Genomic DNA, 25,930 nt, shown 5'->3' with positions numbered 1-25,930 from the left:
GCTCCAAGTAGCCACAGATGAAGGATTTCCTATACCCGTCACTGTGACAAGGTCGGCATCCCCCTAATACTACAGCTCATTCCTCTACACGGGCACCGGTCTGATCACTGCTCCAAGTATCCACAGATAAAGGATTTCCTATAGACGTCACTGTGACAAGGTCGGCATCCCCCTAATACTACAGCTCACTCCTCTACACGGGCACCTGTCTGATCACTGCTCCAAGTATCCACAGATGAAGGATTTCCTATACCCGTCACTGTGACAAGGTCGGCATCCCCCTAATACTACAGCTCATTCCTCTACACGGGCACCGGTCTGATCACTGCTCCAAGTATCCACAGATGAAGGATTTCCTATACCCGTCACTGTGACAAGGTCGGCATCCCCCTAATACTACAGATCACTTCTCTAGCCGGAGAACCTGTCTGATCACTGCTCCAAGTATCCACAGATGAAGGATTTCCTATACCCGTCACTGTGACAAGGTCGGCATCCCCCTAATACTACAGCTCACTCCTCTACACGGGCACCTGTCTGATCACTGCTCCAAGTATCCACAGATGAAGGATTTCCTATACCCGTCACTGTGACAAGGTCGGCATCCCCCTAATACTACAGCTCATTCCTCTACACGGGCACCGGTCTGATCACTGCTCCAAGTATCCACAGATGAAGGATTTCCTATAGACGTCACTGTGACAAGGTCGGCATCCCCTAATACTACAGCTCACTCCTCTACACGGGCACCGGTCTGATCACTGCTCCAAGTATCCACAGATGAAGGATTTCCTATACCCGTCACTGTGACAAGGTCGGCATCCCCCTAATACTACAGCTCATTCCTCTACACGGGCACCGGTCTGATCACTGCTCCAAGTATCCACAGATGAAGGATTTCCTATACCCGTCACTGTGACAAGGTCGGCATCCCCTAATACTACAGCTCACTCCTCTACACGGGCACCGGTCTGATCACTGCTCCAAATATCCACAGATGAAGGATTTCCTATACCCATCACTGTGACAAGGTCGGCATCCCCTAATACTACAGCTCATTCCTCTACACGGGCACCGAACTGATCACTGCTCCAAGTATCCACAGATGAAGGATTTCCTATACCCGTCACTGTGACAAGGTCGGCATCCCCCTAATACTACAGCTCACTCCTCTACACGGGCACCGGTCTGATCACTGCTCCAAGTATCCACAGATGAAGGATTTCCTATAGACGTCACTGTGACAAGGTCGGCATCCCCCTAATACTACAGCTCACTCCTCTACACGGGCACCGGTCTGATCACTGCTCCAAGTATCCACAGATGAAGGATTTCCTATACCCGTCACTGTGACAAGGTCGGCATCCCCCTAATACTACAGCTCATTCCTCTACACGTGCACCGGTCTGATCACTGCTCCAAGTATCCACAGATGAAGGATTTCCTATAGACGTCACTGTGACAAGGTCGGCATCCCCCTAATACTACAGCTCATTCCTCTACACGGGCACCGGTCTGATCACTGCTCCAAGTATCCACAGATGAAGGATTTCCTATAGACGTCACTGTGACAAGGTCGGCATCCCCCTAATACTACAGCTCATTCCTCTACACGGGCACCTGTCTGATCACTGCTCCAAGTATCCACAGATGAAGGATTTCCTATAGACGTCACTGTGACAAGGTCGGCATCCCCCTAATACTACAGATCACTCCTCTACTCAGGGCACCGGTCTGATCACTGCTCCAAGTAGCCACAGATGAAGGATTTCCTATAGACGTCACTGTGACAAGGTCGGCATCCCCCTAATACTACAGCTCATTCCTCTACACGGGCACCGGTCTGATCACTGCACTATGCTCCAAGTATCCACAGATGAAGGATTTCCTATAGACGTCACTGTGACAAGGTCGGCATCCCCCTAATACTACAGCTCACTCCTCTACACGGGCACCGGTCTGATCACTGCTCCAAGTATCCACAGATGAAGGATTTCCTATACCCGTCACTGTGACAAGGTCGGCATCCCCCTAATACTACAGCTCACTCCTCTACACGGGCACCGGACTGATCACTGCTCCAAGTATCCACAGATGAAGGATTTCCTATACCCGTCACTGTGACAAGGTCGGCATCCCCCTAATACTACAGCTCACTCCTCTACACGGGCACCGGTCTGATCACTGCTCCAAGTATCCACAGATAAAGGATTTCCTATACCCGTCACTGTGACAAGGTCGGCATCCCCCTAATACTACAGCTCACTCCTCTACACGGGCACCGGTCTGATCACTGCTCCAAGTATCCACAGATGAAGGATTTCCTATAGACGTCACTGTGACAAGGTCGGCATCCCCCTAATACTACAGATCACTCCTCTACTCAGGGCACCTGTCTGATCACTGCTCCAAATATCCACAGATGAAGGATTTCCTATACCCGTCACTGTGACAAGGTCGGCATCCCCCTAATACTACAGCTCATTCCTCTACACGGGCACCGGTCTGATCACTGCTCCAAGTATCCACAGATGAAGGATTTCCTATACCCGTCACTGTGACAAGGTCGGCATCCCCTAATACTACAGCTCACTCCTCTACACGGGCACCGGTCTGATCACTGCTCCAAATATCCACAGATGAAGGATTTCCTATACCCATCACTGTGACAAGGTCGGCATCCCCTAATACTACAGCTCATTCCTCTACACGGGCACCGAACTGATCACTGCTCCAAGTATCCACAGATGAAGGATTTCCTATACCCGTCACTGTGACAAGGTCGGCATCCCCCTAATACTACAGCTCACTCCTCTACACGGGCACCGGTCTGATCACTGCTCCAAGTATCCACAGATGAAGGATTTCCTATAGACGTCACTGTGACAAGGTCGGCATCCCCCTAATACTACAGCTCACTCCTCTACACGGGCACCGGTCTGATCACTGCTCCAAGTATCCACAGATGAAGGATTTCCTATACCCGTCACTGTGACAAGGTCGGCATCCCCCTAATACTACAGCTCATTCCTCTACACGGGCACCGGTCTGATCACTGCTCCAAGTATCCACAGATAAAGGATTTCCTATAGACGTCACTGTGACAAGGTCGGCATCCCCCTAATACTACAGCTCATTCCTCTACACGGGCACCGGACTGATCACTGCTCCAAGTATCCACAGATGAAGGATTTCCTATAGACGTCACTGTGACAAGGTCGGCATCCCCCTAATACTACAGCTCATTCCTCTACACGGGCACCGGTCTGATCACTGCTCCAAGTATCCACAGATGAAGGATTTCCTATAGACGTCACTGTGACAAGGTCGGCATCCCCCTAATACTACAGCTCATTTCTCTACACGGGCACCGGTCTGATCACTGCTCCAAGTATCCACAGATGAAGGATTTCCTATAGACGTCACTGTGACAAGGTCGGCATCCCCCTAATACTACAGCTCATTCCTCTACACGGGCACCGGTCTGATCACTGCACTATGCTCCAAGTATCCACAGATGAAGGATTTCCTATAGACGTCACTGTGACAAGGTCGGCATCCCCCTAATACTACAGCTCACTCCTCTACACGGGCACCGGTCTGATCACTGCTCCAAGTATCCACAGATGAAGGATTTCCTATACCCGTCACTGTGACAAGGTCGGCATCCCCCTAATACTACAGCTCACTCCTCTACACGGGCACCGGACTGATCACTGCTCCAAGTATCCACAGATGAAGGATTTCCTATACCCGTCACTGTGACAAGGTCGGCATCCCCCTAATACTACAGCTCACTCCTCTACACGGGCACCGGTCTGATCACTGCTCCAAGTATCCACAGATAAAGGATTTCCTATACCCGTCACTGTGACAAGGTCGGCATCCCCCTAATACTACAGCTCACTCCTCTACACGGGCACCGGTCTGATCACTGCTCCAAGTATCCACAGATGAAGGATTTCCTATAGACGTCACTGTGACAAGGTCGGCATCCCCCTAATACTACAGCTCACTCCTCTACACGGGCACCGGTCTGATCACTGCTCCAAGTATCCACAGATGAAGGATTTCCTATAGATGTCACTGTGACAAGGTTGGCATCCCCCTAATACTACAGGTCACTCCTCTACTCAGGGCACCGGTCTGATCACTGCTCCAAGTATCCACAGATGAAGGATTTCCTATACCCGTCACTGTGACAAGGTCGGCATCCCCCTAATACTACAGCTCACTCCTCTACACGGGCACCGGTCTGATCACTGCTCCAAGTATCCACAGATGAAGGATTTCCTATAGACGTCACTGTGACAAGGTCGGCATCCCCCTAATACTACAGCTCATTCCTCTACACGGGCACCGGTCTGATCACTGCTCCAAGTATCCACAGATGAAGGATTTCCTATACCCGTCACTGTGACAAGGTCGGCATCCCCCTAATACTACAGCTCATTCCTCTACACGGGCACCGGTCTGATCACTGCTCCAAGTATCCACAGATGAAGGATTTCCTATAGACGTCACTGTGACAAGGTCGGCATCCCCCTAATACTACAGCTCATTCCTCTACACGGGCACCGGTCTGATCACTGCTCCAAGTATCCACAGATGAAGGATTTCCTATAGACGTCACTGTGACAAGGTCGGCATCCCCCTAATACTACAGCTCATTCCTCTACACGGGCACCGGTCTGATCACTGCTCCAAGTATCCACAGATGAAGGATTTCCTATAGACGTCACTGTGACAAGGTCGGCATCCCCCTAATACTACAGCTCACTCCTCTACTCAGGGCACCGGTCTGATCACTGCTCCAAGTATCCACAGATGAAGGATTTCCTATACCCGTCACTGTGACAAGGTCGGCATCCCCCTAATACTACAGCTCACTCCTCTACACGGGCACCGGTCTGATCACTGCTCCAAGTATCCACAGATGAAGGATTTCCTATACCCGTCACTGTGACAAGGTCGGCATCCCCCTAATACTACAGCTCATTCCTCTACACGGGCACCGGTCTGATCACTGCTCCAAGTATCCACAGATGAAGGATTTCCTATAGACGTCACTGTGACAAGGTCGGCATCCCCCTAATACTACAGCTCACTCCTCTACTCAGGGCACCGGTCTGATCACTGCTCCAAGTATCCACAGATGAAGGATTTCCTATAGACGTCACTGTGACAAGGTCGGCATCCCCCTAATACTACAGCTCATTCCTCTACACGGGCACCGGTCTGATCACTGCTCCAAGTATCCACAGATAAAGGATTTCCTATACCCGTCACTGTGACAAGGTCGGCATCCCCCTAATACTACAGCTCACTCCTCTACACGGGCACCGGTCTGATCACTGCACTATGCTCCAAGTATCCACAGATGAAGGATTTCCTATAGACGTCACTGTGACAAGGTCGGCATCCCCCTAATACTACAGCTCACTCCTCTACACGGACACCGGTCTGATCACTGCTCCAAGTATCCACAGATGAAGGATTTCCTATAGCTGTCACTGTGACAAGGTCGGCATCCCCCTAATACTACAGCTCATTCCTCTACACGGGCACCGGTCTGATCACTGCTCCAAGTATCCACAGATGAAGGATTTCCTATACCCGTCACTGTGACAAGGTCGGCATCCCCCTAATACTACAGCTCATTCCTCTAGCCGGAGCACCTGTCTGATCACTGCTCCAAGTATCCACAGATGAAGGATTTCCTATAGATGTCACTGTGACAAGGTCGGCATCCCCCTAATACTACAGCTCATTCCTCTACACGGGCACCGGTCTGATCACTGCTCCAAGTATCCACAGATGAAGGATTTCCTATACCCGTCACTGTGACAAGGTCGGCATCCCCCTAATACTACAGCTCATTCCTCTAGCCGGAGCACCGGTCTGATCACTGCTCCAAGTATCCACAGATGAAGGATTCCCTATACCCGTCACTGTGACAAGGTCGGCATCCCCCTAATACTACAGCTCATTCCTCTACACGGGCACCGGTCTGATCACTGCTCCAAGTATCCACAGATGAAGGATTTCCTATAGACGTCACTGTGACAAGGTCGGCATCCCCCTAATACTACAGCTCATTCCTCTACACGGGCACCGGTCTGATCACTGCACTATGCTCCAAGTATCCACAGATGAAGGATTTCCTATAGACGTCACTGTGACAAGGTCGGCATCCCCCTAATACTACAGCTCATTCCTCTACACGGGCACCGGTCTGATCACTGCACTATGCTCCAAGTATCCACAGATGAAGGATTTCCTATACCCGTCACTGTGACAAGGTCGGCATACCCCTAATACTACAGCTCACTCCTCTACACGGGCACCGGTCTGATCACTGCACTATGCTCCAAATATCCACAGATGAAGGATTTCCTATACCCGTCACTGTGACAAGGTCGGCATCCCCCTAATACTACAGCTCATTCCTCTACACGGGCACCGGTCTGATCACTGCACTATGCTCCAAGTATCCACAGATGAAGGATTTCCTATACCCGTCACTGTGACAAGGTCGGCATCCCCCTAATACTACAGCTCACTCCTCTACTCAGGGCACTGGTCTGATCACTGCTCCAAGTATCCACAGATAAAGGATTTCCTATACCCGTCACTGTGACAAGGTCGGCATCCCCCTAATACTACAGCTCACTTCTCTAGCCGGAGCACCGGTCTGATCACTGCTCCAAGTATCCACAGATGAAGGATTTCCTATAGACGTCACTGTGACAAGGTCGGCATCCCCCTAATACTACAGCTCACTCCTCTACACGGGCACCGGTCTGATCACTGCACTATGCTCCAAATATCCACAGATGAAGGATTTCCTATACCCGTCACTGTGACAAGGTCGGCATCCCCCTAATACTACAGCTCATTCCTCTACACGGGCACCGGTCTGATCACTGCTCCAAGTATCCACAGATGAAGGATTTCCTATAGACGTCACTGTGACAAGGTCGGCATCCCCCTAATACTACAGCTCATTCCTCTACACGGGCACCGGTCTGATCACTGCACTATGCTCCAAGTATCCACAGATGAAGGATTTCCTATAGACGTCACTGTGACAAGGTCGGCATCCCCCTAATACTACAGCTCATTCCTCTACACGGGCACCGGTCTGATCACTGCACTATGCTCCAAGTATCCACAGATGAAGGATTTCCTATAGACGTCACTGTGACAAGGTCGGCATCCCCCTAATACTACAGCTCACTCCTCTACACGGGCACCGGTCTGATCACTGCTCCAAGTATCCACAGATGAAGGATTTCCTATACCCGTCACTGTGACAAGGTCGGCATCCCCCTAATACTACAGCTCACTCCTCTACTCAGGGCACCGGTCTGATCACTGCTCCAAGTATCCACAGATGAAGGATTTCCTATAGACGTCACTGTGACAAGGTCGGCATCCCCCTAATACTTATCTCAAATAGTACATTAAGGGTTGAATATACCTGGGCCCCGCTGCAAAAGGAACAAAAGCGTGGGAATGGCGTGTAGATGAATTCTCTTGGGAGAAACGCTGGGGATCAAACACCTGGAAGAGATACATTTTTCTTTATAACAATTTCTACCATAATATATATACACAGGTCGAGTTTCCCTTATCCTTCCGAACACCATACATTCTAGAAAGTGAATTTTTTTTATTGCTAAAAGCACTACTGAGGACATGATACGTAACTGGCACTAAATGTGCAATAAAATGATTGCTTAGACTTCAAATTCAGTACCTGAGATTGTACTCAACCTTTCTTTCATGTTTTTAAACCTTGTTTTATGCACAAATAAAATATACATCATTGAAATATAAAAATATTCTGAAATATGGAATAATCCGTAATCCAAAATTCTTATATGTAGTGTGACTACAAACATTAAGCACTAATGCAGTGACACACAGCCTACGGGAGCCCAGCAGAGGTAGAACGCTACAAGAAGCAGCAGAGTGTACAAACTGCAGTGACACAGCCCAGAGGAGGCCAGCATGTATAGAGCGCTACAAGCAGCAGCAGAGTGTACTAATTGCAGTGTCACAGGCCAGAGGAAGCCAGCAGGTATAGAGTGCTACAAGCAGCAGCAGAGTGTACTAATTGCAGTGTCACAGGCCAGGGGAAGCCAGCAGGCATAGACCGCTACAAACAGAAAGCAGAGTGTACCAACTGCAGTGTCACAGCCCAGCAGGCATAGACCGCTACAAGCAGCAAGCAGAGTTAACCAAGTGCAGTGTCACAGCCCAGAGGAGGCCAGCAGGTATAGAGCGCTACAAGAAGCAGCAGAGTGTACTAATTGCAGTGTCACAGGCCAGGGGAAGCCAGCATGTATAAAGCGCAAAAAGCAGTGAGCAGAGTGTACCAACTGCAGTGTCACAGCCCAGCAGGCATAGACCGCTACAAGCAGCAAGCAGAGTGTACCAACTGCAGTGTCACAGCCCAGCAGGTATAGAGCGCTACAAGCAGCAGCAGAGTGTACCAACTGCAGTGTCACAGCTTAGAGGAGGCCAGCAGGTATAGAGCGCTACAAGCAGCAGCAGAGTGTACTAATTGCTGTGTCACAGGCCAGGGGAAGCCAGCAGGCATAGACCGCTACAAGAAGCAAGCAGAGTTAACCAAGTGCAGTGACACAGCCCAGAGGAAGCCAGCAGGTATAGAGCGCTACAAGCAGCAGCAGAGTGTACTAATTGCAGTGTCACAGGCCAGGGGAAGCCAGCAGGCATAGACCGCTACAAGCAGAAAGCAGAGTATATCTTGTTAGACAGAAGGAGGCTAAGAAGGTAATCAGATGTGCAAAAGCACAGGCTGAGGAGAAAATGGCCCAGTCAGTGGGTAAAGGGAGGCAAACTTTTTTTTAGGTATATAAGTGAAAGGAGAAAAATAAAAAGTGGAGTAATGAGACTAAAGACAGAGAGTGGAAGTCTTCTTGAGGGAGACAATGTAATAGCAGATAATATTAATAATTATGTCTGCTCAGTATTCACTGCTGAAAGAGAGGGGAAGGAACCACAGTTAAGTTGCAAGTATAGTCAGAAAACTGAGGGAGAGACAAGTACATTTACAGAGGAGAAAGTCCTTACAGAACTCTCAAAACTAAAAGTGGATAAATCAATGGGGCCAGATGGGATACATCCAAGGATACTAAAAGAGCTTAAAGGGGAGCTGGTAAAACCAATAACAGAATTATTCAACCAGTCACTAGCTACTGGAGTAATCCCAGAGGACTGGAAAACAGCGAATGTAGTCCCACAACACAAAAGTGGAAGAAAGGAAGAGGTAAGCAACTATCGACCAGTGAGCCTTACATCAGTAGTAGGGAAATTGATGGAAACACTCTTAAAACAAAGAGTTGTAGAGTATCTCAAAACCAGCAAGTTACAGGATCTGAAACAGCATGGGTTTACTGGGGGAAGATCATGTCAAACAAATCTTATTGACTTTTTTGACTGGGTGACTAAAGTAATAGATCAAGGTGGGGCTGTAGATGTAGCTTATTTAGACTTTAGTAAGGCTTTTTGCACTGTCTCACATAACAGACTATTAAATAAACTTAAAAGCTTGGGATTGGATTCTAAGGTGGTTAAATGGATAAGATCTTGGTTACAGGACAACAAAACAGAGAGTTGTAGTAAACAGAGTACAGTCAAAGGAGGGAAAGGTTGCAAGTGGGGTACCCCAGGGATCTGTACTTGGACCAGTGCTTTTTAATAACTTTATTGGTGACATTGCAAATGGAATTGAGGGTAAAATGTGCCTTTTTGCAGATGACACAAAGGTATGCAACAGGGTAAACACACCAGGAGGGCTAAAACAAATGATTGATGATCTAGGTAGATTAGAGGAATGGTCAAGAGCATGGCAACTACAGTTTAATGCCCAAAAATGCAAAAACATGCACTTGGGTCTAAAAAATCCAAAGAGTAAATAGTATAAATGGCACTATAATGGAAACTACTGAGGAAGAGAGGGATCTAGGTGTCACTATTTCAGGTGACTTAAAGGCAGGTAGGCAATGTAACAAAGCAATGAAGAAGGCAAGTCAGATGCTTGGTTGCATAGGGAGAGGTATCAGCCGTAGAAAGAAAGAAGTAATAATGCCACTGTATAGGTCATTGGTACGACCTCATCTAGAGTACTGTGTTCAGTTCTGGAGGCCATATCTCCAGAAGGATATAAATACATTAGAGACTGTACAAAGAAGGGCAAATAAAATGGTGCATGGCCTACATCACAAAACGTACCAGGAAAGACTAAAAGATCTTAATATGTATACTTTAGAGCAGAGAAGGGAAAGGGGTAGGGTTGTCAATCCCGGAGCATTTTTTTCAATCCCGGAATTCGGGATTAAAAAATGCCCGATTCCGGGATTCCCGGGATTGGCTTCTCTAATTAAAAAAATGTCATGCTGCGTGCCCAGGACAGGTCTGTGCAGCTGCTTGGCCTGCGCAGAATGACCTCTGGCCTTGTCACACTGTGCAGAGCCACACTGCCGGGGAAGGGAGAAGCCAGGCAGCGTCTGAGCACACGCTCAAACACTGCCCGGCTTTAGAGTGTGCATGCAGAAATCCTGAAATCCCAGGATTGAAATCCCGGCGTTTTAGGGGCCAAATCCCGGGATCCCGCCAATCCTGATCCTGGGATTGGCCACCCTAGAAAGGGGGGACATGATAGAAACTTTCAAATATATCAAGGGTTATAACACGGTACAGGTGGGAGACATTCTTCACAGGAAGAGGAGCAGCAGAACACGAGGACATGCACTGACACGGGGGGGGGGGGGGGATTCAGGGGAAATCTGAGGAAGAATTACTTCACAGAAAGAGTAGTGGATAAGTGGAATAGCCTCCCATCAGAGGTGGTAGAGGCAAATACAGTAGTACAATGTAAACATGCTTGGGATAGGCATATTGATATCCTTACAAAAAATAAGGATCAAATATTGTTTGAGGTAACATGTTTAAAAAGGGTCAGACTAGATGGGCCAAGTGGTTCTTATCTGCCGTCAAATTCTATGTTTCTTACATTGTGAATTAGTTTTTTGTGCAAATGGTCTAGTGTGTATTTTATTAAGGATGTGTGTTCCGGCGGGTCATTAGCGATGTTCTCAGTCATTCTGTACATGCCGTATGATAGAGGAAATTGCTAGCAGCATCCATGCTGCGGAATGCTCTCATGATCACTCGTCGCGCCTGGTGTGTATGGGGTAACCCATAGGGTCCCTCCGCGCACATCATTGCTGGCTACACATATCGTGTAATCTGTGCCCAACTACCCCAGGACATGCTATTCCCTACACATAAACAGGAATAACTGTACCTCAGGATCCTTCCAGACTGCAGGATTCCGGTGAAGGCAAGAAATGTTTAAACTCACAATTGTGCCTATAAAAAGGAACAGAGAATAACATTAAGATTTAAAGGTTTTTAAAATGTAATTTACATAGGTTTAATGATTGGATAACTTTGATACTTAGGGGCTGATTTATCAATATTGTCCTCTCACTAAATATATTTTTAAATGAATGCATATCTGTAACAGTGTTGACTTTTAGCCTATGTAAAATGGTTTGTCTTCTGTTTCTCAATATGCATTCATTAATCCAGGTCTCCAAATGAATGTATATGAGGATATGATCCCTTGACCACCACCCAGAATTCTAGTTTAAATACAGGATCACTGCAGACTAATTTCAGCTTCCATTGGACCTAAGATTGAGGACAGGGTGTTTGTGACTGACCACAGATCCAGGACTACACAGTGAGATGAGGCTCCCTGGAAATACACCCTATGGCCCTTATTCAGATCTGATTGCAGTAAAAATTTGTTTGGAAAATGGGTAAAACCATGTGCACTGCAGGTGGGGCAGATGTAACATCTGAATGAGGGCCAATGCTTGGACTCTGGCTATCACTTGTAACTGCCTTTTAAGGAACGTGGTATACGTATAATTTCTTGTTTGTTAATGATTCTGTAAATAAATGATTGTTAAACTGTATTGAGATGTCCATGGCTGGTGCTAGGGTGGCGCCCTCCTGCAAACTAAAGTTTTGCGCCCTCCCTTCCATAGTCCATAAAGGGACAATTTGTGCTACCCAAAAAATGTTGTGTTAGAGTACCTCTTCCCCAGGATTGTAATGGATGACAAATGTTTGTGTAAGTATTTGGAATAAAAACTAGAGATGAGCGCGTCTGGATTTCGGGAATCCGGACACCCCCGAACACCCCCCTATCCGACTGCGTTCATAAGCCTGTATGGGTTTTCCCGCCCAGACACGGAACGCACCTTTCCAGCGCCCGTGAGATCCGGACAATGTCACTACATATATATATAAAGACGGTAAGTATGGTTAAAACTACTACACCACGCAGGTTGCACAGCGGGGTGGGAGAGTGAGAACATGGGCGGGTGCCAGGGAAGACAGCCAGACGTGCACACTGTTCAATCTCCTAGACTGGAGTGAACATGGCACCCGCCCGCTATATATATATATATATATATATATATAAATATAAAAGACAGAATCTCCAATTTGCGCTATTAAAACTCAATTGGTCACTGTAGACACTTAGTTCCCCACTAGTCGGAACTAACAATACCAACATACACCAACACTAGTGTCTTCAGCGCCCTAAACCACGTGATGTCTTCAATATTACTTCAATAAGAATGAATAAAACATGCATAAATAAAAGCAATACACTTGTAGCTTCTTGTTTGTTGAAGAATAATTTGCTTTTATTTCAAAGAGCTTTAAATCAGAACCCAACGCGTTTCGTCTCTCTTGGAGACTTCATCAGGAGTTTTTTCTTTTATAAACTATGCGCCTACCTAGACTCAGAATATTTGTCCAACTAGACGGAGAAAAATGGACTCAGTCCTTTACAATGATAAATACCTTTGTGTATTTAAAAGATGAAAAAACATCTCTGAGTGCTACTGCACCTAGGTTTATGGAGGACCAATATGTTGTGATACCGCTCCAATACATACAAATATTCACAATCCCAATAGACCTTCAATCCAAACAAATTTTTTCAACAAACAAAATCTCAGTTGTACATCAATTGGCTCAAGCGAACTTGGAAAGTATTCCCTGTTTAAACCCCTGATGAAGTCTCCAAGAGAGACGAAACGCGTTGGTTCTGATTTAAAGCTCTTTGAAATAAAAGACAATTACTCTTCAACAAACAAGAAGCTACAAGTGTATTGCTTTTATTTATGCATGTTTTATTCATTCTTATTGAAGTAATATTGAAGACATCACATGGTTTAGGGCGCTGAAGACACTAGTGTTGGTGTGTATATATAACCCTGACGAAGTCTTCCATGACGAAACGCGTTGGGGCGGGGTCTTCTGACGTACAGGATTGAGTACGCTGTCCCGTCTGAGCTCTCCCAGTGGAACACGCTGACGCCGCTGTCCGTCTGGTTACCATCTTCCCGAGTCGCTCTCCCGCATCCAGAGTGCAGTGTGCTGTGCCCGCACGGTGATCTTTATGCTGATTGTTCTATTCTACTATGTATGTGAGATATTACACTTTCTAGTAAATTGCTTTCAAATTTACTCATTGTGCGCTCCTTCTCATTTCTCTCTACATGCACCTTACCTTGAGGCTGAGGCAAGCCTCTATTGAAGTGAGCAGCACCATACATTTGGAGACGGATATTTCTTCCTAAAAATTCATAGTAGCTGACTTTGCGCAGATTCAACTTGTATGTATATATATATATATATATATATATATATATATACTGTATACTCAGGGGGGGGAGTTAAAAGGGGTGGGGAGGGGGCAGAGCCACATGGGCGGCTACTTGTTGGGGGCTTGACCAGAGCGATAGCGAAGTTTTAGCCACGCCCAAATGCAATGCCATTTTATGGCATTGCACTGCGGTGGGCGGGGCAAAAACAGCGCTATTCGTGTCATTTGACCTGTGGACCCCCCCGCATAGGGGGTCGCAGGAGCCAGGCAGGTAGGCAACCCTGGTTTTAACTACTACACTGCTGATAGTGAAAACCTGCGTGGTGTAGTAGTTCTACACTGCTGATAGGCCCTTATTCTAGTTAAATTGGATGGATGCGTATTTTCGGAAGGCCACTGAGTGTTCTTAGCCCCACCTACCGTACCATGCTGATCCAACCTGCGTGGTGTAGTAGTTCTACACTGCTGGTAGGCCCTTATTCTAGTTGAATTGGACAGATGCGTATTTTCGGACGGCCACTGAGTGTTCTTAGCCCCACCTACCGTACGGATCGCTCACACCATCCGAATGCGATAAGATGCCGAGCAAACGGATCGTGAGCGGATGTTTCATGCGAACACCTCCCCTATCTGTGGAAACCTCCCCATCCACCAATGGTCGCCGACCATCAAATGATGGACCGAGTGGTCAGACAGCCCCGAGTGCTCCAGACCCCATGGACATTTTTCTGAATGAAAGCAGGGATATGGGCGGCCAGCTGACATCCGGCTATGTCAGTTGTCCGCCCCCCCCCCACGTGCGTCACGGCCGCATTACCGTACGTACGCCAAGCATTTTCAAGGGAACGCCCATGAAACGCGGGGCGTACGCATATGGTAATGAGCCCAAACAGCCCTTCACGCCCCTCTCCACCCCCTGATCGGATGGTTCCGTATGATAATTTTCTGTACAGAACTCACGCCGTGTTCGTACATGTGAGGCGTTCGCACATGCGCAGATATGCCTCCGCACATGCGCAAACACCAACCATCAGCCATCCGTCCGCATTCGGAGCCATCCGACTCCACCAGAATAAGGCCCATAGGGCCTTATTCTAGTTCACTCTTTCGGATGCACGTTCATTCGGAAATGACCGAACGCAACGCACGTCGGACCATCAAAGAACACACGCCTACATGTCGTCCACATCCATTCGGACGGACTTTCAAAGAAGAGGGAGTGTCTTCGGACTGCATCCACACATCCGTGTGCGTTCGGAAAGCAAAGATTTAGTCCTACTGCGTCCGAACGGACGGGAAGCTGACCGTACGCACCAAGTTGGCATTTTTGCGCCCACCTCACAAATCTATTCGGAAATCATGCTTCACCCATATTACACACTTATCCAATTATGGTACCTCCTAACTAGAGATGAGCGGCGGGCACTTTTTCGGGTTTTGGAACTGGATCTCTCTTCGTGGATCTGGATTGGTTTTGGCAAAACCACCCTTGCGGGTTTTGGTTTTGGATCTGGATTTTTTGGGAAAAATGCTAAAATAACAGATTTTGGGCCTGTTTTTTGCCCCTAAAGTATTATTGAGCTCAACAACATTAATTTCCACTAATTTCTAGTCAATCACTTCACAGCTCACAAAATTGTTTTCATTTACTGTAGTTGGGCCAAAAGGTAATACCGAGGTAGCTGGATGACTAAGCTAGGCAACAGCAGTGGGCATCACATATATGTGAACCTTACACTTCCAACCTGGCACATATTGGAAGCAGAGCGGCACTGCAGGGGCAGACAGGGTGGCAGTTCAATAAATTACCCCCCAAAAAAGAGCAAAGAATACAAAGATGTGCCCTGCATATTGGGCCCTCCCACCCACCCTTAGTTTTACTAGTAGCTGCGCTCCTCTGTTAGAACCTTAAAACAATTGCCAAGACCCCTATGTGGCTTGATTGTGCACTGTTAACCATGTGCAGCCAAGGAGCAGTGGACGTTTCGTGCAGCACTGACTTTGTCTGCAAGTGTTTATCTATTTTGATCAGTTTAAAATTCAATAAGACCCCTATCTGGCGTGATTGTGTGATTGATTGATTGTGTGATTGATTGATTATTAATTTAATTAATGTGATTGTTGAACCAGTCAGAGATCATGGATGTCACTGATGAAATTTTTTTATCTATAATAGAGGATGTGGAGATAGTAGCACCAATCTTCCCACTATTCATCCATCATATCCAAAAAAGAACAAAATGCTCCAAAGAGGCAAAAATACGAAGAGGTGCAAGCTGAAATTGTCCTTGGGCCCTGCACAAACAGGTTTTACAAGCTGTCATTATTAAAAAAAAAATAAGAAAATGCTCCAAAGAGGCAAAAATACGAAGAGGTGCAAGATGAAATTGTCCTTGGGCCCTCCCACCCACCCTTATGATTGATTAATTATTAATTTAATTAATGTGATTATTGAACCAGTCAGAGATCATGGATGTCACCGATGACATTTTTTCATCTATAATAGAGGATATGGAGAAAGAAGCACCGATCTTCCCACCATTCATCCATCATATCCAAAAAAGAAGAAAATGCTCCAAAGAGGCAAAAATACGAAGAGGTGTAACCTAAAATTGTCCTTGGGCCCTGCACAAACAGGTCTTACAAGCTGTCATTATTAAAAAAAAGAAGAAAATGCTCCAAAGAGGCAAAAATACGAAGAGGTGCAAGCTGAAATTGTCCTTGGGCCCTGCACAAACAGGTTTTACAAGCTGTCATTATTAAAAAAAAATAAGAAAATGCTCCAAAGAGGCAAAAATACGAAGAGGTGCAAGATGAAATTGTCCTTGGGCCCTCCTACCCAACCTTATGTTGTATACAGGACATGCACAGTTTAACAAACCAATCATTTCAGCGACAGGGACTTCAGCGGCAGGGACTGTCACACGTGGCTGAAATGATTGGTTTGTTTGGGCCCCCACAAAACAAGCTGGCAATGGGCAGTGCACAAACTGGCTTTACAGATGTCATTCTTAAAAAAGAAAATAATGATCCAAAGAGCAAAAACATACAAAGAGGTGCAAGAAATTGTCCTTAGGCACTGCACAAACTGGTATTAGAATATGTCATCCTCAGCATCCGATTCCTCACCCTCATCCTCTTCTTCACACACAATTAATTTGACGCAGCTGGAATCAACCAATACCGGAGGACTGTGTGTATTAGGAGGACGTATGTGCTGGTGAAGGAGGTCCAGTTGGTGGAATTTGAAATTCATTTTTATGAACATCATCTTCTCCATGTTTTGTGGAAGTAACCTCCTACGCCGATCGCTAACAAGGTTCCCAGCTGCGCTGAAGACTCTCTCAGAATATACACTGGAGGGTGGACAACTTAAATAAAGCAAAGCCAGTTTGTGCAAAGGCCACCACATTGCCGTTTTTTCTTGCCAATAATAGAATGGACAGTCTGACATACCTATATCGATGCTATCGGCAAAGTAGCCATCCACCATTCTATCAATTGTGATAGCATCATAGTCAGTAGCAGTCGACATATCCATTATGCTAGGACGTTCCTTCAGTCTGGACCAGATGTCAAATATATTTCTGGACTGAATAGCAGTGGGTCTCTGAGGAAAATTTAGTTTTTTCCTCGCAACCCCAGTGGTAGAAATTGAAGGAGGAGTTGTGTGCCTGCCACGTTCCGCTTCAGCTGACAATTTTTGGACCAAGAGGTCTTTGCACCTCTGCAGATTTGTGCACATTGGTAACAAAGACCCAATGTAAGACTTAAACCTAGGATCCAGTATTGTCGCCAAAATATAATGATCTGATTTTAAGAGATCGACGACCCTTGGATCCTTGCAAAGTGAATTAATGGCGTGATCCACTAGTCCTACATATTTAGCAGATTCACTCTGCTTCAACTCCTCCTTCAATTTCTCCAACTGCTTTTGCAAAAGGCCTATCAAGGGAATGACCTGGCTCAAGCTGGCAGTGTCAGAACTAACTTTGCGTGTAGCAGCCTCAAAGGGCTGCAGGATCTTGCACAACACGGAAATTATTCTCCAATGAGCTTGACTCAGGTGCATTCCCATTCCTCTACCTATGTCATAGGTAGAGGTGTAGCTTTGGATGGCCTTTTGCTGCTCCTCCATCCGCTGAAGCATATAGAGGGTGGAATTCCACCTCGTGACCACCTCTTGCTTCAGCTGATGGCAGGGCAAATTTAGCATTTCTTGCAAGTGTTGCAATCTCCTGCACGCACTTGCAGAATGGCGAAAATGTGCACAAATTTTCTGGACAATTGACAACATCTCTTGAACAACCCTGTCCTTTTTCAAGAAATGTTGCACCACCAAATTTATTGTGTGAGCAAAACATGGGACATGTTGGAATTTGCCCAGATGTAATGCACTCACAATATTGGTGGCATTGTCCGATACCACAAATCCCGAGGAGAGTCCAGGTGGGGTAAGCCATTGCGCAATGACTTCCCGTAGTTTTTCTAGGAGGTTTTCTGCTGTGTGCCTTTTACTGAAACCTGTGATACACAGAGTAGCCTGCCTCTGAATAACAATGGGAGATGATGTTGCTGCTGTTGCTGTTGGTGCTGCAGCTGAAGGCAATAAATCTACCCAGTGAGCAGTCACAGACATTTAGTCTTTAGTTTTCCCTGTTCCGCTTGTCCACATATCAGTGGTTAAGTGGACAGTCGGTACAGCGGCATTTTTAAGGACACTAACAATGCTTTTTTTAATGTCCGTGTACAGTCTGGGTATTGCCTTCCTGGAGGAGTGGAACCTAGATGGAATTTGGTACCGGGGACACAGGATCTCAAGCAACTGGGTAAAACCCACACAATTGATTGCTGATACTGGACGCACGTCTAATACCAACATAGTTGTTATGGCGTCGGTAATACGCTGTGCAACAGGGTGACTGCTGGCATACTTCATCCCCCTTGCAAAGAATTGACTTACAGTCAGTTGCTTGGTTAACTGATCAGGACCAGCATTCCTGGTCCCCTTCCTGGAAGCAGCACCAGCAGCAGCAGCAGCAGAAGAAACAGGTGTAGCTTTTAAGGATGCTTCTGAGGAATCCAGGATAGGAGAGGATTCAGTCTAGCGGCCGACTTTTCCGGCTCCTGATTGGCCGCTAGGCGGCCAATAGAAATCATTCTGGGTAGAGGCGGGGAAATATGAATATCTCTGCATCTCTCCAGCAGTGTCCGAGCGGAGCGGGTACCAGCAGCCGGGAGCAGTGCGACTTTAAGAGAAGATGCCGGGATGGTCGCCAGACGAGCAGGTGAGTAGGATTTCCTTCCCCAGGTACCCCTTTGGATTACAACGGATCCTGGACCCCAAACTCTTCAGCCCTGGAGCCCCGGACCAGCCCTGGAACCAAGGCCCCGGAACCAAGCCACCGGACCGGACCCAGGGACCTACCGACGGGCTCAAGATAGGTAAGTATCAGTGTGTTTGTGTAATGTATGTATTAAACTTTTATTTTTCTGGCTTGTCAGTGTGTTTATTTAACTATTTCTTGTACTGTGGAACTACAATACCCAGCGGGCCCTTTAATGCCCCGCATGCTGGGACTTGTGGTTCTCCAAGTCCTAGCATGCGGGGGAGGCTTGTTGGGACTCATAGTTCCACGGTATAAGACAATAGCTATTAATCTTTTTTTTACACCATTTTATCAGCCCGGTAGCCACCGCACAGGGCCACCGGGGACAGCACCAGGCTTCAGCCTGGTCAGGTAAGTTCTGGAGGGGGGACCGACCCCTTTATTTTGCGGGGGTCCCCACTCCCCCAGGTCCCCTGGCCAGGCTGACTGGTTGGTAGGGTTAATGCTTTGGCCGCGGGACCTTATATAATAAGTGTCCCCCGGCTGTGCCATTAACCTGCTAGCTGGTTGTGCCTGGGGCTGGTTCTTAAAATATGGGGGACCCCTACTCATTTTGTCCCCCATATTTTGGGAACGAGCCCTGGACCTGGAGCCTGGGGCTGGTTCTTAAAATACGGGGGACCCCTACTCATTTTGTCCCCCGTATTTTGGGAACCAGCCCCGGACCTGGAGCCTGGGGCTGGTTGTTAAAAATCGGGGAACCCCTATTTAATTACCGGCCCCAGCTCTGTCAGCCTGGTGCTGGTTATGGCTGTGGGGGGGACCCCATGCCGTTTTATTTATGTATTTATTTTTATTTCTATTTTTTTTTACACTCTGCAGCCTGCACGGATCTGACTGATCCGTGCAGACTGCCTGTATGAATTCGTATTAGCGGCCGTATATACAGCCAGCTAATACGAATGAATACGACATCGGAGGGTTACAAAGCAGTCGTATATGACTGCTTTGTAAATCCCCCTCCGGAACACGACTTTGCATACGAGGTATGCAGTCGTATTCATTCGTAGCAAGAATACGAATACAATTATTTGTATTTGTATTCTTAGTAAATTTCCCCCTAGATATATGCCGTCACACTGGACAATGGATATATGCCGTCATACTGGACAATGGATATATGCCGTCACACTGGACACTAGATATATGCCGTCACACTGGACAATGGATATAGGCCGTCACACTGGACACTGGACACAGGCCGTCACACTGGACACTGGATATAGTCCGTCACACTGGACACTAGATATATATGCCCTCACACTGGACACTAAATATATGTCGTCACACTGGACAATGGATATAGGCCGTCACACTGGACACAGGCCGTCACACTGGACACAGGCCGTCACACTGGACACAGGCCGTCACACTGGACACTAGATATATATGCCCTCACACTGGACACTAGATATATGCCGTCACACTGGACAATGGATATATGCCATCACACTGGACACTGGATATAGGACGTCACACTGGACACAGCCCGTTACACTGGACACTGGATATAGTCCGTCACACTGGACACTATAGATATATATGCCCTCACACTGGACACTAGATACAAACAACATCATCCTCAACATCGTCATCATCCGCATCCCTCTGTGTGCCAGCTTCACCAACAGAATCCACATCCTCATCCAATTCCTCAGAAGCATCCTCAATAACCAGGTCAAAATCTTGACTGGGGATGCTCTTGCACACACTTGCAGAGGGCATGCAAATGGTGGAATGAAGCTCCTCTTCATAAACAGTATTTGAAAGGTCCGGCTCATATATGGCATCCGCAGACACACTTAAGACTCTCCTCTGGGATTTGTGACATTTGTGAACTTGCCTTTGTCTTAAAACTTTCCTTCTTTTTTTTGTAGTAGCAGAAGGGCTACCATCATTCTTCTGAGACGCTGTACCATCAGTCAGAAACAAAGGCCAAGGCAGTAGCCTTTCCTTCCCACTGCGTGTGGTGAACGGCATATTGCCAATTTTAATTTTCTCCGCAGGTGACTTTAATTTTTTTTTATGGACCATTGTAAAATGAGATTTCTGCTTTGCTTTTACATGGCCTCTAGGCCTTTGACCATCGGCCTTGCCATCATGAATCTGACTGGTGGTAGCAGCTTCAGTTCTTCTATCAGGTTGCTGATCTCCCACTATTTCCTCCTCCATCATCCTCCAAAAATGTGTTTTTATTTTAATACTTTTATTTATTTTTTACACTGGACACAGCCTGTGACACTGGACACTGCCCCTGGTCACTGGACACTGCCCCTGGACACAGCCCGTTACACTGGACACTGGATATATGCCATCACACTGGACACTAGATATATATGCCGTCACACTGGACACTGGATATAGTCCGTCACACTGGACACTGGATATAGTCCGTCACACTGGACACTGGACACAGCCCGTTACACTGGACACTGGATATAGTCCGTCACACTGGACACTAGATATATATGACGTCACACTGGACACTGGATATAGTCCGTCACACTGGACACTGGACACAGCCCATTACACTGGACACTGGATATATATGCCGTCACACTGGACACTAGATATATGCCGTCACACTGGCCAATGGATATATGCCGTCACACTGGACACTGGATATAGTCCGTCACACTGGACACTGGATATATATGCCGTCACACTGGACAATAGATATATGCCGTAACATTGGACACTAGATATATTCCGTCACACTGGACAATGGATATATGCCGTCACACTGGACACTGGATATAGGCCGTCACACTGGACATATGCCGTCACACTGGACACTGGATATAGTCCGTCACACTGGACACTGGATATATATGCCGTCACACTGGACACTGGATATAGTCCGTCACACTGGACACTGGACACAGCCCGTTACACTGGACACTGGATATATATGCCGTCACACTGGACACTAGATATATGCCGTCACACTGGCCAATGGATATATGCCGTCACACTGGACACTGGATATAGTCCGTCACACTGGACACTGGATATATATGCCGTCACACTGGACAATAGATATATGCCGTCACACTGGACACTAGATATATTCCGTCACACTGGACAATGGATATATGCCGTCACACTGGACACTGGATATAGGCCGTCACACTGGACACTGAATATAGTCCGTCACACTGGACACTAGATATATATGCCCTCACACTGGACACTAGATATATGCCATCACACTGGACACTGGATATAGTCCGTCACACTGGACACTGGATATATATGCCGTCACACTGGACAATAGATATATGCCGTCACACTGGACACTAGATATATTCCGTCACACTGGACAATGGATATATGCCGTCACACTGGACACTGGATATAGGCTGTCACACTGGACACTGGATATAGTCAGTCACACTGGACACTAGATATATATGCCCTCACACTGGACACTAAATATATGCCGTCACACTGGACACAGGTCGTCACACTGGACACAGGCCGTCACACTGGACACTAGATATATATGCCCTCACACTGGACACTAGATATATGCCGTCACACTGGACAATGGATATACTGTAGGCCGTCACACTGGACACAGGCCGTCACACTGGACACTAGATATATATGCCCTCACACTGGACACTAGATATATGCCATCACACTGGACAATGGATATAGGCCGTCACACTGGGCACAGCCCGTTACACTGGACACTGGATATAGTCCGTCACAATGGACACTAGATATATATGCCCTCACACTGGACACTAGATGGGATGCGGTCATTTGGTCTACTGCATTATGGTCGAAAGTCATTAGGTCGAATCCATTAGGTCGACATGCTAAAAGGTCGACATGACTCTAGGTCGACATGGGAAAAGGTCGACATGATTCTAGTTCGAAAGGTCATTAGTTCGACAGGTCATTAGTTCGACAAGGTCATTAGTTCGACATTGTCTATGTCGACTTTCACAAGGTCGACATGGAGTTTTTCACTGTTTTTTGAGCCAACATGTGCCGACAGGCGGTATTTCATGCCCTACCATCCACTAGGGCGTGGTGGGAGAATAAAATAGTGTGCCGAGCGTAGCGAGGCACCGTGCCCGGCGCATTGCGAGCGCAGCGAGCGATGCGAGGGGATGCAGTGCACTTTAAACTGTGTCCATGTCGACTGTGTTGACATTCAGGTAAAAAAACAGTGAAAAACCCCATGTTGACCTTGTGAATGTCGACATAGACAATGTCGAACTAATGACCTTGTCGAACTAATGACCTGTCGAACTAATGACCTTTCGACCTAGAATCATGTCGACCTTTTCCCATGTCGACCTAGAGTCATGTCGACCTTTTAGCATGTCGACCTAATGGATTCGACCTAATGACTTTCGACCATAATGCAATAGACCAAATGATCCCAACCCCACTAGATATATGCCGTCACACTGGACAATGGATATAGTCTGTCACACTGGACACAGCCCATTACACTGGACACTGGATATAGTCCGTCACACTGAACACTAGATATATATGCCCTCACATTGGACACAGCCCGTTACACTGGACACTGGATACAGCCTGTCACCCTGGACAAAGTCCCTGGACAATGGACACAGCCCCTGGACACTGGACACAGCCCCTGGACACTGGACACAGCCCCTGTACACTGGACACAGCCCCTTGTATTATGGACACTGCAGCCCCTGTACACTGAGTGTACAGTCAGCAGCACTGCAGCCCCTGCATGTGAGCACTGCAACACCTAGTTTACAACAAAATAAAAAAATCAGTCACTAAATAAATCACAGCACAGTGCACGGAGCATGGAGCACAGAGCACAGATCCCAACCACCCTCTCCTATAATGGAGTGAAGATGGCGGGGCGCGTGTGCATCTTATATAGAATCCAGATCCCGCGAGAATCCGACAGCGCGATGATGACGTTTTGCCTAGTTTTCGGTCCGGAATTCAGGCGGGAACTCCCGAGCCGGCTCGGATGCTAACTCGGATCACCATATTCGGATCTGTCGGATCCCGGAGATCCGGACCCGCTCATCTCTACTCCTAACATATTTATTATTTTTTAATTGTAATCAATTAGTTCCTAATTGACACTTAAACACATTACTTCCTATTGAGATTAACCTATACACCATGTGAAGTTTTATTACTTCATTGTTGCACCTTTACCTGTGTTTATGTATGCATACTATATATTAATTGTAAGGCCAATGTAATCACTAAAAATGTACAAATTGTGATTAACACATAATAAATACCTACAGTTTAAGACACAGTATGTGTGTAATTAATTGTGTATACTGGCTAACGGTGTTTTAAAAAATATATATATTATTTTGTGTCATGCAATGAATTGTGCACTATAATAAAGCTAGATCGCTGTGCAAACACACACACACACATACATATATATATATATATATATATATATATATATATATATACACATACACACACACACACACACACCCCACCACCACACCTTCAGCAACATTTATTCATTACCCTTCACTTCCACTTTATGAAATCACACATCTCTATACAGTATCTACCTTTTGCAAGTGCCATAAAAATATTAAACAATTTGAAAAAATAGTGTTAAATTAAACAAGAACACACAGACAACTTCTAACTGTCATTAACAATTTATTTAAACAAAATAAACGAAAAAAATATAATAATAAGCTCTGTGAGATCCTGAACATCTTTAGCCAACATGAGCAGGTGCTCCCTCCCTCGGACGCCCTCGTGGACTTGTCTCTGGTAATCTGTTAAAGGGGGTTCAACATTACTATTGATATTCATGTATAGATTTAATATTGTGATCCATAAAATGTCAAAATGAAGTACAGCATTAAAAATCAAATATACACACAATTACATAGGCTACTGCTTTCAACATGAAACTAACTACTATGATGGTGACACACACACAGTTGTTTACTGTATTAATTATTTTGCTTATACAACAAATTAACAATGTATGTTTAAAAAGGCCACCTAGCCTCTGTGAAACTTGACAAGCCTTACCAGTCAGCAATGTACTGTTAAGCTACTACCATTATAAGTACTTCCCTTTTAAAATAAATAAATATCATCTAGACACTATGTCAATGTAATGTGGTTAAGGAGTTATCATTTTTCCGTAATCCATACTAACCTCAGGGCCGTCTTTTCGTATGGGCTTAATGGGCACTTGCCCAGGGGCCCCAGGTGTATAAGGGCCCTATGCTGATAGCTGAGGATCCCCTTTTTACAGGGATACCAGAATTGTGAAAATCGGCTTTGGGGAACTGGAGATATCCAACTTCAAAGCAGCAGTCCACATCCGACCTGTTAATTGCAGTTCCCAGTCATATTTCTCAGGTTCTCTCTGACTTAGAGTTTTTCTGAGAGTATATTCAAAAAGCTGGGACTCTCCCCTTTCTGGCAACACTAGCGGCTTGTCTCTATCATACCCAAAACCAGAGATATCAGCCTTCCAGCAGCCGGTCCCTGCTCCAGCTCCAAACGTCTGGTGTACTGTTTTATATTTTTGTCAATGGATTGCTCTGGCTCCTGATCTCTGATCCCCAAGTCCCCAGCACCTCCTGAAAGTTGGGACTCTAGGTTTTTATACTATTGAAGGCTAAGAAATCTATTTCCAGATAATGGCGATATCTGCAGTCAAACAAGCTGCCCTTCCACCGGAAAATGACGAATATTAAGCCCACTCCATTATCCAAACCTCCCCTGCGTATAAAACACCCCCTACCTCCCTGGAAGTCATTTACAAGGGTCCCTTCATTCAGCTCAGTGCCCCCTTCCA

The 25,930-nt window shown here is 46.4% G+C and overlaps 1 protein-coding gene across 1 annotated transcript in view; it reads right to left on the bottom strand.

Annotated features, from left to right (window-relative positions):
• LOC146063110 (cytochrome P450 4B1-like) overlaps positions 1–25,930 on the bottom strand; it is a 101,865-nt gene that overhangs the window by 14,119 nt on the left and 61,816 nt on the right. The window contains exons 6-7 of the mRNA XM_083175124.1: positions 11,339–11,403; positions 7,484–7,566 (exon numbers count right to left, since the gene is read on the bottom strand). Coding sequence (XP_083031250.1) covers positions 7,484–7,566; positions 11,339–11,403 — 148 coding nt within the window. The remainder of the gene's footprint in view (positions 1–7,483; positions 7,567–11,338; positions 11,404–25,930) is intronic.

This window comes from Crinia signifera, chromosome 3 (assembly GCF_055691185.1).
Source record: "Crinia signifera chromosome 3, ASM5569118v1, whole genome shotgun sequence".
Classification (NCBI taxonomy): domain Eukaryota; kingdom Metazoa; phylum Chordata; class Amphibia; order Anura; family Myobatrachidae; genus Crinia; species Crinia signifera.
The sequence above is the reverse complement of the archived record's forward strand: the minus strand, read 5'-3'. Positions and strand labels throughout refer to the sequence as shown.